This window comes from Gigantopelta aegis, chromosome 10 (assembly GCF_016097555.1).
Source record: "Gigantopelta aegis isolate Gae_Host chromosome 10, Gae_host_genome, whole genome shotgun sequence".
In the NCBI taxonomy this organism is placed as follows: domain Eukaryota; kingdom Metazoa; phylum Mollusca; class Gastropoda; order Neomphalida; family Peltospiridae; genus Gigantopelta; species Gigantopelta aegis.
In genome coordinates this window covers 56,633,267-56,650,777 of record NC_054708.1, presented here as the reverse complement: position 1 = coordinate 56,650,777, position 17,511 = coordinate 56,633,267, and the positions used below count along the sequence as shown (strand labels likewise).

Genomic DNA, 17,511 nt, shown 5'->3' with positions numbered 1-17,511 from the left:
TGACAGCTCAATATATTTGATATGCCAGTCATGATGCACTGGCTGGAACGAGAAATAGTCCAATGGGCCCACCGACGAGGATCGATCCCAAACCGTCCGCGCATCGAGCGGATGCTGTACCATTGGCTACGTCCCGCTCCTGCTCAATATTGAAACATTACCGGCCTCGTTGGTGCCGTGGTTAAGCCATCGGACATAAGGCTGGTAGGTACAGGGTTCGCAGCCCGGTACCGACTCCCACCCAGAGCGAGTTCTAACGACTCATTGGGTAGGCGTAAGATCATTACATCCTCTTTTCTCTCCACCAACCACTGACAAGTAACAACTAACCCACTGTCCTGGACATACAGGTTAGATAGCTGAGTTATGTGCCCATGACAGCGTGCTTGAATCTTAATTGAATATAAGCAGGAAAATAAGTTAAAATGAAATGAAATAAAAAAGAAACAAACACTGCAGACAATAGTACGGTACGGAAAACTGTAATGATTGTAATATCAGCTAAATTCAAGGGCCATAATTTAAAAAAAAATTAGGAATCTCTATACAACTCGAACGCAATCTGTAACTACATAATAAAACTACTTGGGAATTTCCAGCTTAATATACTGACGTAATGCAAAGAAAAATCCAAGAAACTCTGGCAATTGTATACCCCCTACATTCAGGGGCTATGACTCTGCCAAATATGATCAAATCCCAACGACACGACAAAGTTATATAACAGAATTTCAACTCCGTATTTTGAGACATTGAGAAACACGATGCTGAAAACCATATGCAGGACAGACGGACTGGCAGACATTTGGAGAAAATACCTATAGCTCCCCCCGTTAGGGACTTAGAAGAATAAAATTCAAAGGAAAACAGGAAATATGGTAGGCGGAAAAACAATCTGATTAAAATTAGCTCTACTGGGTCTGTCTAGATGACATTTCATCGCTTTTTAAAGCGTTATTCGGGAGAAAACAAATTCTAAAATTATCGGGCGAGACTATTTATGCAATAGGCGAACTTGTTGGTCTATTTCAACATTAAAAAAGGGGGGTGGGGGGGGGAGTGCAGTAATAAACTCTGGATTGTATACTAGTATAAACAGAATTGATGGCTATACCATCACGGTTTTTTTTTTCGTATTAAAACGAATTTTATATAAATTTTTATATTGAAATTAGTTTCCAGCATACTTCGTAATTCACCCGAATCATTTCGTATACCTTCGGCATAATGCCGAATGTTTTCAAATTCTTTTCAAATCACTGGCATGATTTTGCAAGTAAGGTTTCGATTGGTCGAATGAAAGGTCAACTGGACATGAGCTTCAACGGGCTGCCGTTAGATCCACATGTACTAGTGGAGCTAATTTTAATTAGATTGACGGAAAAAATACACTATAATAATAATAATAATAATAATAATAATATAATAATAATAATAATACCATTTAGACATCTTGCGTATAAATATTGCGTACAAAAATGAATTAAATAAATACAACGTTGGTGGACGCAGCCATCGTTGTCACTTAACACAGAAGTAGCTATAAATACACGTCATCTAAACATTCCCGGACAAAGCACGTGTTACATCTAGTCCATGATACGTAAAATAATACTTACAATAAGGTGTTCCACGGGGGTTTATTGATGAGGTATTCGATGACGGTTCGGTCAGAACTGGTTTTCATCATCATCAGGTGTCTGCCGGTCATGCGACACACACATGCCGCGTCATTCCACGTCAACTTTGACGTGTACTGTGTCAGCTCATGGCCCAGCTGTATCGGTGACGTCCTGCTGGCTGTGAAGGGAAACACAAGCGTTAAACGTTTGTTTTGTGTAACGAACGGCATTTGAGCTCTGATAATTTAATTCATACCTGTGACGTCAGACTATTGTTCAAGGTGTAGATTATGTTTCAAGAATCAACGCCTGTGAAACAAAATGCAATTTGAACTTTTTATGAGTATAGGTTAGGGATTCGAACCTACTATTGACAAAAGTTGTACATTGCTAACAAGTACGACGCTTTAGCCCAGGAGGCCAAGCATCTGCATCATAAAATGATCATGTAATTTAGGTAGCACTAAACCGAATAACTTCCGGCTGGGTCAAAGTTCGAGATGCACCTAACTTTTGATATAGAAGTTAACACTACAAGTCCTGTGATTGGTTACAAATGTGTGTGTGTGGGTTGTAAAAAAAAAGTTTTATCTGGGCTAAAAATGTATGCAATTTTATTTCATCTAGTACCACTGTGTCAAGTAGCCTTGTGCTTGGAACATGTATGGAGTACCTGTAAAAAAAAAAGTGCTAAAATTTTGTGCGAAACTAGGGGTGTTGTAAACATATCTGGTTAAATCGAAAATGAGCCTTAAAAGGTACCATTATCTTCAGTTAATACTTTGAGGTAGGGGTTGTAGTACCGATATGTATGGCTCATAGTTTGATTGATATATTGCATAGAGTGTTTTTAAAAACAAACGTTAACATGGTCGCCTATGGGATTTTGTTTGATATAGTCATACCTTTAGCACATATTCAGTGCATAATAAAAAATATTATGATTTTTGTCATTTAATTAAATTAAATTATACTATTTGATTAATTAGCCGGCACTCAGCCATGCAAGTTCACAATGGCTTTGACCTTGACAATAATTACTGTACATAGTTCTGAATGGAGTTTGAATAAAAGTTAGCAACGAGGAAAAGTTGGTTTTGGCCTATAATTCATACTATAAAGATTTGAATATTTTTATTTACATTGTGTTTCCCTTGCCATATACAACTGCTCTTAATATGGTAATATATCTGGGCAACCTGGTTTTAAATAGCAATTTGGTTTTTTATTAAAAATAACATATGCCAATATTGGGTTAATGTCTTTAATTTCCATAAACATAGTTAATGTTTCATGTATGTAATTCTGAATACCTTTTTTAAAGACCTTGATTTGTATTGTCCTTTGAATAGACAAATTTGTAGTATTATGCAAAATGAATTAATTTGAAGAAAAACTTTACCAAAGCCATAATTAATTTTTTTGTCACTATTGTGCCTTCTGTTCTCATTTATACATAACAATAAGCTTGTTAAACATATCTTCAGGTTACCAGATCAAATATTTTTTTTAAAAACCTACCAATTACTTAGTTTGCTCCCATGAAGTGCATTTTAAGTGTATACTAGATTTGGAACCAATTTTTCCAGATTTGATTATCTACCTTGGTGTAAGTTTTATTGTATTTTATTGTTAAAGCTGTATTATCCAGTGATAATAGCTAAATAATATGCTGGATTACAGATTGTAGGAATACATCCAATATACATACTGTATTGATCTGGATTAGAAAATAATGCAATAAAATAGATGTTCGGCAAATATGTCATTTAAAAACAGGATATGTTTAGTAATGAATAAAAAATGAATGTGTGAAAGCTGCATGATAATTCCAGATATCGCAAATATTTAAAACCTCCAACTACAGTAGGGTATACATAAAATATAGTCAGGAATGTTGGTGATTGCCAGTGGTTTTGATGGTCCATTTTGAAAATCAGCACAGCGGATGGATTTGAAATTCCACACCTGGTAACTTGAAGACACCCACACTCAGCATACAAGATTTCCCTCCAACAGTGATGTGCAGGACATTAAATTATTACTTCATAAAGGTGCAGTCATGTTGATTTTTCCTTCCCCAGATATTGTATTTGATTAATACTGATATTTCTTTGATGTGCCTATTAAGGTCTTCATAATCTAGGGTTAATCAATTACACGTGTTTCAATGGAATAAGTATAAGAAGTTGAGATACTCTGAATATCCATGTTGTCTCTACATATATAGCTGAGCACTCACATCCATCTGACAGTAAATATCTTCAGGAGTATTATTATTAATTTTTGTTTTACAGTTTTTCAAATATGACATACTGCATTTGTACAAAACTGTACACATTACATATGCCTTGTGAGATGTACATTATATTAGGTTGCACTGTAAAAACAACAGTTTCAGTGAGGTCGTCAGTTTATGTCAGAAGACACCAGATCCTGGTTGTCATAACAGCACATGATTCGCAACCTTTTGAAACATGTATGTTATCAGTATAGGTAGCACTAGGTGCAGGCTGGTATTTGCCCAAATTAAGCGAAAATGTCCGAATCTCGATTAAAAAAAATTGTTCATAATTAGCATTACTTCCCAAACAGCTATATGGGTAATGATATTCTGAGCTACAGATTGTCTATCGGGCTTTTCAATCTGAAGATAAATAAGTACAGATTCCGCACCAATATTACAGTTAAAATAAATACTTTCTTTTCTCGAGAATACAATCACTTTAAGTCATTGTTGCTATCTATTTTATTAGCTTCAATAATAATAATACATTTTCTTTTTGTCTACCAAAGTCTATCACCAAAAACTAATTCAGTTATTGTTTTGTTGTTAATATTGCTCAGTAATGATGTAGAAAAAAATCCAGGGCATTCGTAGCCTCCGAAACAAGTTATGTGTAGCTGAATTATCTGAAATACTCACAGAAATTCATGTTTGTTTTACTGAAACACACCTCGATGATAATATACACAATAATGAACTTCTGATTGAACACTTCGATCATCCGTATAGAAAAGACAGAGCAAATTACGGTGGCGGTGTTGCGGTGTATGTCGACTCTCGTCTTGCTCGTAAAAGAAGACGCGATTTAGAATCGCCACTTGATGAAATTATATGGATAGAAATCACACTTAAGCACAAATCTCTTCTTCTAACAGTAGTCTATCGTCCGAACACAAAACCTTTAGAATTTTGGGACAGCTTTGAATATTCTTTTGATCAAGCCGTTAGTCAATACGACAACGTGATTATTGTCGGTGACCTAAATAAAGACTTGCTGTCAGCGAACCAGCACGAACTGCACAAACTGATTATGCATAAAAAATCTATCCAATGTTATAAATACGCACTGCAAAATACGGCCACACTACTTGATTCAATTTTAATAACAGATACATGCGAAGTAAATAGTCCAAGAGCTAGGTGGATTTTATTTTACCTAGAAGCTACAACAGCCATATTACACAGGCGTGATACGGGTAGCTTCCTGACCCCAAAAACCCAATTCTTAAGTGTGGCTAGTGGTGGGTGTGGTTGGGGGGAGGGGGGGGGGGCACTAAAAATACCCCCCCAAATCGGTTTTATTCGACATGGAAGCTACAAGAGCGACACATATCCCATGCGGTAGGGGTGTCTGCATTGATTACAAATATGCAACTTAATAAGAAGATTTCTGGTGGGGAGGTCACTTAAGAACAACACTAATTAGTGCTAATTACACTTTTATTTGACGTGAAAGCTACAACAGGGAAATCACATGCAAAATGTAGAGGATGGTCCCCTGATCAAGAAACAGTAACTTAAGAAGAGAATATGTGGGGGTAAGGTCACTTAAGAAGAAGTCACAGGTCACGAAACTGGAATTTTCGCACTTAATTAATGCTTAATTAAAAAATGGCACATGATACACAAATGATACAACCATGAAACTTGTGTCAGATGAACATGACGTGAGATACATTATATAAAGCAAAACAGTTTTCCACTCTTACAATTTCATTTCATCTCAATAAACAAAAACTGTTTAAAAATGTACCCATTTGACCCCTCTGACTAATTACACTTTTTTTTGACACGAAAGCTACAACAGGGAAATTGCATGCAAAATGTAGAGGATGGTCCCCTGATCAAGAAACAACAACTTAAGAAGAGAATATGTGGTGGTAAGGTCACTTAAGAAGAGGTCAAAGGTCACGAAACTGGGATTTTTCGCACTTAATGCTTAATTAGAAAATGGCACATGCTACACAAATGATACAACCATGAAACTTGTATCAGATGAGCATGAAGTGAGATACATTATGAAAAGTAAAACAGTTTTCCACTCTTACCATTTCATTTGACCTCAATCAACAAAAACTGTATAATAAAAAAAAATAAAATAAAAAAAAATGTACCCATTTGACCCTTTTGACTAATGACGCTTTTATTTGACATGAAAGCTACAAGAGGGAAATCACATGCAAAATGTAGAGGATGGTCTACTGGTCAAGAAACAGCAATTTAAGACGAGACTATGTGGTGTAAGGTGACCCAAGAGTAATGTTCATTCAATTCTACCTTGTGCCGAGATAAGCTTTAAACTTTGGTCAAATAAATGTTTTGTCATTGTGATTTATTGTTGTTTAGAATGTTTAAAAAGATAATATTGTTTAAAATTTGTAGCGGATGCTTTGTCCTTGGGTCTGAAATTACAATATACTGTTCTTTTTCAGTTGAATTTAAAATGTCCTCATCAGAAGAGCAGGTTTCGAAGATGTCACTGACCTCACTATCTGTTTCGGTATCTTCATCTGGAATAAGAGCGTCGGGGAGCTGTTGCCTATCAAACCATATGCTGTTATAGGCTTGGCCTTGAATCTCCCAGCCATTGTCTGTAGTTGGTTGTTGGACATAGGACATTTTTGTTGGCATCAGCCCACATATTTGCAATGAATGATGCACGCTGAATTTGCTGGGAGACCTCGGCTTCACACGATGGTATCATGGTTGCATCAATCCCGCAACGTTTTTCAAGTGGATTCTTTGCAGCAGCCTTTGGTGCGCATGCCTTTTGAAAAACGTCGAAGTGATGAGCATTAACCGAAAGTGATTTATTTGGCCGTATTTCATACATCCTTGTAGTGAAGGACATGATTGTGTTGACGGAATTCAGGCCCAAACTGCCCATAGCCATCTCTGCAAAAGCATCTTGGGCATCCTTATCTCCCTCGATAATTTTGATCGGGCATTTCTTCCCTTGTTTTGAAGAATGCAGATGTATAGTCTGATCCCGTAAATGCATGAAAACCAGCTAGTGCTTGGCTGAGTGATGATTCCAAGACTTTGCTTATTACAGTCATATCTATGAATCTCCTAGTGTTCCTTGCTTATGTCCCAGCATCCATCTAAATGTGTGCTCTGGACTGCCTGCAGTGATGTAGCAGAATGATACCGACATCTGTATCTCATGCTCGAACTACTATGTTCTTTATATTTTCCTTGTCAATGTGACTAACATGAGTGCAGATCAAGGTGTCGGCTTTCTCGTGATTAGGTTTCAGGTTTTCTACCTCTTCCTTCATGACTTTCCCATCTATGACGTAGAAAAGGCCTGGATTCAATCAACACAGTAACGTGCTTCACTACAAGGATGTATGGAGCACGGCCAAATAAATCAGTTTCGCTTAATGCTCATCACTTCGACATTTCTCAAAAGGCATGCACACCAAAGGCTGCTGCAAAGAATCCACTTGAAAAACGTCGCCATGATACTACCGTGTGAAGCCGAGGTCTCCCAGCAAATTCGGCGTGCATCATTCATTGCAAAAATGTGGGCTGATGCCAATAAAAATGTCCTACTTCAACAACCAACCACAGAAGATGAATGGGAGGTTCAATGCCAAGCCTATAACATCATATGGTTTGATGGGCAACAGCTTCCCGACGCTCTTATTCCAGATGAAGAAAGCGAAACAGATGGTGAGGACTGTGACATCTTCAAAGCCTGCTCTTCTGATGAGGACATTTTTAATTCAACTGAAGAAGAACAGTGTATTGTAATATCAGACTCAAGGGCAAGGCATGCACTACACATTTCAAACAATATTATCTTTTCAAACATTCTAAACAACAATAAATCACAATGACAAAACATTTATTTGACCAAAATTTAAAGCTTATCTCTGCACAAGGTAGGATCGAATGGACATTACCTCGTCTTATGTGACCTTGCCACCATATATTCTCTTCTTAAATTGTTGTTTCTTGACCAGGGGACCATCTTCTATATTTTGCATGCGATTTCCCTGTTGTAGCTTTCATGTCAAATACAAGTGTAGTTAGTCTGGGGGTCAAATGGGTATGTATGTTTTTAGTTTTTGTTGATTGAGGTTAAATGAAATGGCAAGGGTGGAAAACTGTTTTGCTTTGTATAATGTATCTCACTTCATGCTCAACTGATACAAGTTTCATGGTTGTGTCATTTGTGTATCATGTGCCATTTTCTAATTAAGCATTAATTAAGTGCGAAAATCCCAGTTTCGTGACCTTTGACCTCTTCTTAAGTGACCGTACCACCACATATTCTCTTCTTAAGTTGTTTCTTGATCAGGGGACCATCTTCTACATTTTGCATGTGATTTCCTTGTTGTAGCTTTCATGTCAAATAAAAGTGTAATTAGTCTGGGGGGTCAAATGAGTACATTTTTTAACAGTTTTTGTTTATTGAGATCAAATGAAATTGTAAGAGTGGAAAACTGTTTCGCTTTGTATAATGTATCTCACGTCGTGCTCATCTGACACAAGTTTCATGGTTGTATAATTTTTGTATCATGTGCCATTTTCTAATTAAGCATTAATTAAGTGCGAAAATCCCAATTTCGTGACCTGTGACCTCTTCTTAAGTGACCTTACCACCACATATTCTCTTCTTAAGTTGTTGTTTCTTGATCAGGGGACCATCCTCTACATTTTGCATGTGATTTCCCTTTTGTAGCTTTCACGTCAAATAAAAGTGTAATTAGCATTAATTAGTGTTGTTCTTAAGTGACCTCCCCACCAGAAATCTTCTTCTTAAGTTGCATATTTGTAATCAATGCAGACACCCCTACCGCATGGGATATGTGTCGCTCTTGTAGCTTCCATGTCAAATAAAACCGATTTTGGGGGTATTTTTAGTGGGCCCCCCAACCACACCCACCACTAGCCGCACTTAAGAATTGGGTTTCTGGGGTCAGCAAGCTACCCGTATCACGCCTGTGTAATATGGCTGTTGTAGCTTCTAGGTAAAATAAAATCCACCTAGCTCTCGGACTAAAAAGAAAGCGGAGTTATTTCATTTTCTGCAACAGTAAATGACCATAAAGGAACATACATCATATTAAATAACTTTGAAACTAACAGTAAATCATTTAAAAAAGAAGTATGGCTTTATAATAAAGGAGATTATTTTTAAAAACTAAATGATTTAATAATAAATGAACCATAACAAGAAATACTTAATCATTCCGAAAATATTAACGAGACGTGTGATATATTTCAACAAATACTAAAACGACATATAAGAGAATGTGTACCTCATTATACAGCTATTATCCGTCTTAATGATAAACCGTGGTTTAATAGTGCATTGAGGAAAGAAATAAGAATAAGAGAAAGACTGCGGAAAAAGGTTATGAGATCAAAAAGACCTACAGATGAGCGAAAATACAACAACAAAAAAAGAGAAAAAAAAAGAGTTAATAATCTTTTAAAAAAATAGTAAAGAAAGAATACACAAACACCTTAAATAGTAAATTAACAGAATTATACTCCGGAACAAAACTAGTTATTGGCAATGTATGAAACTACTTACAAAATCAACAAAATATCATAGTATCACACCACCTTAAAAAAAAAACCCCACTGATAATCTATGTCATTTTCCGACTTTGAAAAAGCGGAAACGTTAAATAAATATTTCATATCAATTTTCAACTGTAGACGATATAAACAATGCACTTCCCTTTTTTGAGAAACGATGCATACATCAACTAGCATTTTTACATATAACTATTCAAGAAATTGTGGATATAATTAAATCTCTACCTTCCAATAAAGCATGTGGTCCCGATGACATTAGCAATAAACTTTTGAAACAAGTAGTAAATTATATAGGATTACCACTACAGTTATTATTCAATAAATCACTTCACTTATCGCCATTTCCTACAAACTGGACAATAGCTAATGTAAAAACACTATTTAAAAAAGGAGACAGAAGTTGTCCCACAAACTACAGACCCATATCATTGATCAGTTTTTTAGGGAAAATATTTGAAAGAATCGTTTTTAAACATCTTTATAATTTTTCAATATCTAACAATCTCTTTTACGAGTTTCAATGTGCTTACCGCCCTAAGCATAGCGCTTTATATCAATTAAATGAACTATATACAAAACTATGTGAATCTCTCGATAACAAGGAATATTTTTGTGCGGTGTTCTGTGATATGTCTAAAGTCTGGCACAAAGCTGTAATTTACAAACTAGAGCGTTACGGTATTACAGGACGTTTACTTAGTTGGATAAACAATTACATATCAAATAGATCGCAAAGAGTTCTAATAAATGGCTCCCTACTCAACTATGGTACTTTAACGGTTGGTATAACCCAAGGGTCAGTACTCGGTCCATTCCTGTTTTTAGTTTATATAGATGATATAGCTGATGAGATAAACTGTGTTACTAGATTGTTCGCTGACGATACTAGTTTAACGGAATCATCAAATGAATTACATGCTATAGAATCTAATATTAACGAAAATTTGACGTTTAACCCCGAAAAAACACACGTAATATTATTTTCAAACAATAACAATCCACCACGTGCTATTAACCTACATTTTGGAATCACGGATATCAATATAACTGAGACACATAAATATCTAGGTTTAACATTTACAAACAATGCACTATTGAAAAGCCATATTCATAATATATGTAAATCAGCTTCGTCTATGATTTCTGCATTGAGAAAATACAAGTATACTCTAAATCAACAAATACTAATGCAAATATATGTAACGTTTATACGTCCAGTACTAGAATATGCGTCTGAAGTTTGGTATGGATTTTCTGCACTGGATGAGGAAAAGTTAGAAAAAGTCCAACTTGAAGCAGCAAGAATAATAACGGGTCTACCACTGTTCGCAGCACGATACACGCTGTACTCAGAAACAGGACTAGCCACACTTTTAGAACGCCGGAAGGCACAAAAATTATGTACTATGTATAAAATACTTAATGGCATGGCTCCTGACTTCTTAGTAGATTGTATACCACCCAGGGTTGAAGAGTGCGTTCATTATAGATTAAGAAATCAAAATGACATACCAATTCCTTTCGCAAGAACTAATTTACTTAAAATGTCATTTTTACATTCAACAATAGACCTGTGGAATGCCTTGCCATTAGAAATTTTAAACAGTGAAGGAATTTCCACTTTCAAAAAAGCAGTAGCACCCAAGAGCTGCAAGGTAATTTCGTTATATTCATATGGAAATCGAAATGAAAATAACTCCCACACTAAATTAAGATATGGTTGCAGTATTTTAAATGCCGACTTATATCGTTGTGGACTTATACCAGATCCCTCTTGTAATTGTGGATACCACTCTAAAAACTGCTATCATTATTTCTTTGAATGTAATCTTTTTACGAAACAGGCAACTTCTTTTAGATTCTTTGAAGACGTTTGAATCGGTTAATCTGCAATTAGTATTGTATAGCAGTACTGTTGTAAATGATACTATTAATAAACAAATATGCTATATTGTACATAAATATATTAAACAAACACAGCGTTTTGAATAATGATGATGCTGCTGCTGATGATGATGATGATAATAATAATAATAATAATAATAATAATAATGTCTAATTAACTCTAAATCAGTTACGCTGAAACCTGTGTGCTAAGAATATTTTATAAATTGGGTTGTCTGATTGGAAAATAAATCACCTTCGTTTGCTTTCCTTCTTAATTTTTTCATTATTCATTTTTGTATTTTTTCTGTGTTTTGTTTTTCTCTCATATATATACTTCTCTTTGAATGTGTTTTTTTTTTGTATATTCATGTAATAGTTTTAGTCGCCGTTATTGTCATATTGTCATTTTGTCATTATTGTATGAAAATAGGAGAGGGCCTCGTAAGTTGGATAACTTGTGCGCAACCCATTTGTACCTTATATGCAATAAAATATGTTTCAATCAACAGCTATATAGCGATGCAAACGTATCAAAATACATTTTATTACGTGAATTACAACTAATTTTGCGAGTAGAATGATGTAAATACATGGTAAATAGGCCTCGGGTAAGCACATTTTACCCAAATACCTCTATTGTTTTTGCCCGAATTTGAGGATTTGTTCTCGTACGTTTATGTCAGTATTGATGTATTTGCAGGGCATATGCAGTTGGATTGACAATCATGCCAACAGAGGCAATCAGCTTCAATTATTTATTTCCTAGAACGTCATGCCCTTATTCTGATTTCAGGTCAATAGTATTTTTAGACATGTAAACAATTTTTCTGTGTTAAATCCATTTTAATGAATGGATTAATGGAGTCATGTCCTACCATTTAATACCTGTTCTGTAACACGTGGCGGTGAGCGCAACTGTTGATGACTTTATTAAAATAGTCCATGATTTGCTGTCCTTTTTGTCTCTTTTCTTTTCTTTTCTGTTTGTTTGTTTGTTTTGTTTTTGTTTTTGTTTTGTTTTTTGTTTATTTTGTTTGTTTTTGGGAGATTAGTAAGGAGATTAGTGTGTGCTGACCTTAAATAACCCCGTGAAGTGAAAACAAATAACACAGTGAAGCATCTGTAATAGGCATAACCGCGTTGCAACTGAAACAAACCTTGCATGCATAATATATCAGTATACGGACCCAAGATTGACTTTTTATTTCGACGCAATTAATCAAGAACAATATCACATGGATGTCAAAGAGAGATACTAAGTTGATTTATGTTCCTGTGGGTGTACATGTGGATGAAATAATAATAGCAACTGTGTTGATTAAACAGACCACGGACTATTTATAAAGATTTCATTACGGTAGATTTCTGGCTGGTGTCGAAACACGCAACACCGGGGCAAAACTCGCGCCAATATGTAGGGAGAGCAACAGGGATAACAAACAAAAAAGCTCATCAGTATAACAATTAAACAGAATACTCAATAATTGAACAACCATGCACACTCACACGAACCACGTTTAATTGTTGACAGACAGTCGCTGGTTGTCATTTGATTCATTACTTTCAACGTATTTTCGTGCTTATATCTAATTAAGGTTCAAGCACGCTGTCCTGGACACACAACTCAGCTATCTGGGCTGTCAGACCAGGACAGTAGTTAGTGGATAGTTGTTAGTAGTTAGTGAGACAAAAGTCTGTGTAGTGCACCTACCCACTGAAATGCTAAAACTCTTTCTGGGTGGGAACCGGTACTGCCTTTCGAACCCAGTACCTATCAGCCTTATGTCCGATGGGTTCTTTGTTTAATGACACCACTAGAGCACATTGACTTATTAATCATCAGCTATTGAAAGTAAAACATTTGGTAATTTAGACATATAGTCTTAGAGATGAATTCCGCTACAGTTTGCCATTAGTAGCAAGGGATCTTTTATATGTACAAACCCACAGACAGGATAACACATACCACGGCCTTTGATGTACCAGTCGTGGTGCACTGGCTGGAACAAAAAATAGCCCGATTGGCCCATCGATATTTCCGATGGCTCAATCAGGACACCACCGAGGCCGATTGTAATTAAACTATTATTTTGTCTCTAGGAAGACTGCCACTCCCAAGAGCGATACATGTTCCAAACTTCGTCAGCAGTCGGACTACGTTTCCCAAGTTTGCTTTGATATATCTTAGCTTGCTTGTTTTTACAAGACAGAGCTCAATATATATTCAGAGAAGTCATTAAAACATAATCAGCACATTTGATTTGTTCCACTCACGATTAACTCACCCGGATGCTGTGATTATGGCTATAATATGGTACATCCCATATAACAAACTTTGTTCTGCGATGTTAACAAGTAATAAATAAAGTTTGTTTTGTTTAACGACACCACTAGAACACATTTATGTATTAATCATTGGCTATTGGATGCCAAACATTTGGCAATTGTGACATATAGTCTTAAAGAGGAAAGCCGCTACATTTTTCCATTTGTAGCGGGGATCTTATATAAGCACCATCCCACAAACAGGATTGCACATACCACGGCCTTTGATATACCAGTCGTGGTGCCTGGCTTCAACGAGAAATAACCCAATGGGCCTACCGACAGGGATCGATCCCAAACCGACCGCGCATCAAGCGAGCACTTAACCACTGGGCTACATCCCGCCCCCTTAATGTAAACAAGGCATTATATATTAGTATGGATTTTTCAGCAAGTAACGAAGAACATAGTATTTCCTATTTGACAGTGTTTGCATCCTGCTAGAACATGAAATATTCAAAAGAAGCAAACATATGACAATCAATAAATGGAATGCTTCTGTATACGGTAAACAAAGAAAGTAACAGTCAGTTGTCCAAAATAACGATTATCATTTTGTTTAACTTCGTTTTATTTACTAAAGATTAACCATAACAAAGCCCAGTGTTTTTTTAACGTAAGCCGATTTGTCTCATTAGTGAGGTTTACTAATAAAACGGGTCAGGGCCTCAGCTAAGCACCGGCATCGGGAGAAAAGAAAGGTTTTTATTAAGCAGAGTAAATAATTAATGTGAAGACAAAAATAAATTCAGAGAGTTTCAGTTTGGTTTCTTCGACTGATGTCATACTATTGATTGTATATTTATGCCATATGCAATAATTACAAAGATTCTAAGTGAAAAACAAAAAATATTTTGTGCATTCATTGATTTTAGAAAACTTTTGATACTATACCTCATACGTTTTTATGGTCTAAGTTTTTAAAATATGGAGTAAGACCTAGTTTTTTAACGATGCTAAAGCCAGTGTATACTCAAGTACGATATTGTATCAGACTCTTTGCTAATGTTTCAGACATCTTTGAGTATCACTGGGTGTTAAGCAAGGTGAACCTGTCTCGGTGGCGCTGTGATTAAGCCATCGGACTACAGGCTGGTAGGTACTGGGTTCGCATCCCAGTCGAGGCATGGGATTTTTAATCCATATACCGACTCCAAACCCTGATTGAGTGCTCCGCAAGGCTCAATGGGTAGGTGTAAACCACTTGCATCGACCAGTGATCCATAACTGGTTCAACAAAGGTCATGGTTTGTGCTATCCTGCCTGTGGGAAGCGCAAATAAAAGATCCCTTGCTTCCTATCGTAAAAGAGCAGCCTTTGTGGCGACAGCGGGTTTCCTCTAAAAAAAACAGCGTCAGAATGACCATATGTTTGACGTCCAATAGCCGATGATAAGATGAATAAATCAATGTGCTCTAGTGGCGTCGTTAAATAAAACAATTTTTTTTATCACCTATATTATATATTATGTTTCTTAATGGTATGCAGTCTGATTTTTGTTAATATTGTTGATCCAATTAGATTACTAGGGGACATTTCTTTATTTATTCTTATGTATGTAGGCGATACGATTTTATTTTCTGAATCGGAAAGTTGTTTGCAGATATTATTAAATAAATTGGCAATTTACTGTGATAAGTGGGGCCTCGAAATAAATGAATGAATGAATGAATGAATGAATGTTTAGCGACACCCCAGCACGAAAAATACATCGGCTATTGGGTGTCAAACTATGGTAAATGCAAAAACAAAGAAATAAATGAAAGCAAAACAAACGTAATTATGTGTGTTTGAAAGTCGTAAATCTACAAATGTATTTAGATGGCATTACAAAAATACAGTGTTGAATATTGTGTGATCAGTTTACTTAGGTATTACATTTAATTACACTGGTAATTTTAAATGTGCCACCATAAAATATTAAACAAAGACTTAGAGATCAGTTAATGTAAAATGTGTTTGCTGACATCGCAACTTTTTCAGGCTTAAGAAACCATTGCATGTCAAAAACTGATTACTGTTATGAAGCATATCTAGATAGTATATTGTGTACAAAATATAGGATTGCTTAGATATCAATATTGAAAAAGGTAGAACTAACAATATTCCTAGAGAAAACCGACTATGCACTCTTTATAATTTAAAAAAAAGATAGAAAATTAATATCACCTTTTATTTTTTTAAGATTCAGATTAATGAAAAGTGCATTAGATCTATCAAAATATATTTATGATGCAATGAAAGACGTAAAACGTTACTGGCATAGTTCTTGTTTCCTCATCTACCACTACTACTACTATATTATCAACAGTATTACTATTTCTAACATTATTATTAATTAATCATTAATTGTTATATACATTTCCTTGTTTGTTTTTGATTTGGTTTGTTTTATTTTGTGTTTTTTTATAAATGTAGTTTGCTACCATAATTATTTTATTTAGATGCATATTTGAAACTTATTATATTAATACCCACGCATTGTATTTTGTATGTTTCAGCTAATGGCTGATTTAAGTTTCGGCATAATAAACTGATTGATTGATATAATAATCTATATATATGGCAAATCAGGAATTATTTTTTAATATGTCGCGCTAAACTCCGAGATAATATGATTGAACCTGACAATAATTGTTATCATCCTGCCTATTATTATTATTAATAAATGTCACACCAATAAGGATTAAGGAATATTAGTAAGTTAGTGGGTAAATGTATATCGTATCTGCTCGAAAATACACGTTTTTATCTTAAATATGATCTGTTTGAGTCCCAATGGCGCACGGTGACAAGATATGTTGATTCTTTGCTATCATTTTATGTCTACCTACAATGACCTTATGGAGTTTAAAATTAACCGACATTTTTCAAATACAAAGATATACAGCCAAGATGACAAAATTAATATTTGTAAACAAAGACAAATGAAGAGAACAAAAGGAGAGAGAGAGAGAGAGAGAGAGAGAGAGAGAGAGAGAGAGAGAGAGAGAGAGAGAGAGAGAGAGAGAGAGAGAGAGAGAATGGATATAAGTGAATGGTTAAGTCCTCTCAAAACCTTTACTATTTATAATGAAGTCTTGGACAGATTTGAATGTGCTGGTATTTGTTTGGTTACTAAGTTTAGGATCACCAAATAATAAAATGTTACACTTGAAATAACAATAATTAGACAAGTGGGTATTACGAGCCACATGGTAATTACGACAATAGCGCAATAGTGTTGTGTTCAGCGCCTTCAATAGGATGCCCACACGCACAAGACGGGTTGACATTTACATATCGTGCAAACTTACGGGGTAATTGTAACGTCAGGAAAGAGGGTAACAAGTTATTTGAAAGTTTGTACATCATGCATAGTTTATGACGATTTCTCCTTTCTGATAAAGGTATAAATCAGTATAGTTGAATATTTTCAAAAGACTGAGCCTGCTGAAGGGTACAATTATCCCAAATAATATCAGCATAATCGAAAATCGGGAGAATAAATGACATGTATATTATTTTATAGTGACATTCTACATAGCCTATGTTGAAAGAACGGACACAGTTTATCATTTTACTGATTTTGGCAACAATACTTTTTTTTATGTAAATCCTATTCTCCAGATTTTTGGAATATAAGGTCTAAATGTTTGAGAACTTCAACGTCTTATACTTGCACATTGTACAACAATAAGTTAGGATTATTTGTGATTTTAATTTGACGACTAAACGTCAAGGTTTCGGTTTTTGCAAGGCTAAACGTAACAAGCCACTTTTTAGCCCACGTATTAATATGCTCTCGATCAGAGTTTAAAATGTTACAACATGCGACAAGATTGTCAACAG

At 35.3% G+C, this 17,511-nt stretch overlaps 1 protein-coding gene across 1 annotated transcript in view; it reads right to left on the bottom strand.

Annotated features, from left to right (window-relative positions):
* Positions 1 to 17,511, bottom strand: part of LOC121384538 (serine-rich adhesin for platelets-like) — a 35,623-nt gene that overhangs the window by 10,630 nt on the left and 7,482 nt on the right. The window contains exon 4 of the mRNA XM_041514969.1: positions 1,620 to 1,800. Within this exon, the coding sequence (XP_041370903.1) occupies positions 1,620 to 1,800 (181 nt within the window). The remainder of the gene's footprint in view (positions 1 to 1,619; positions 1,801 to 17,511) is intronic.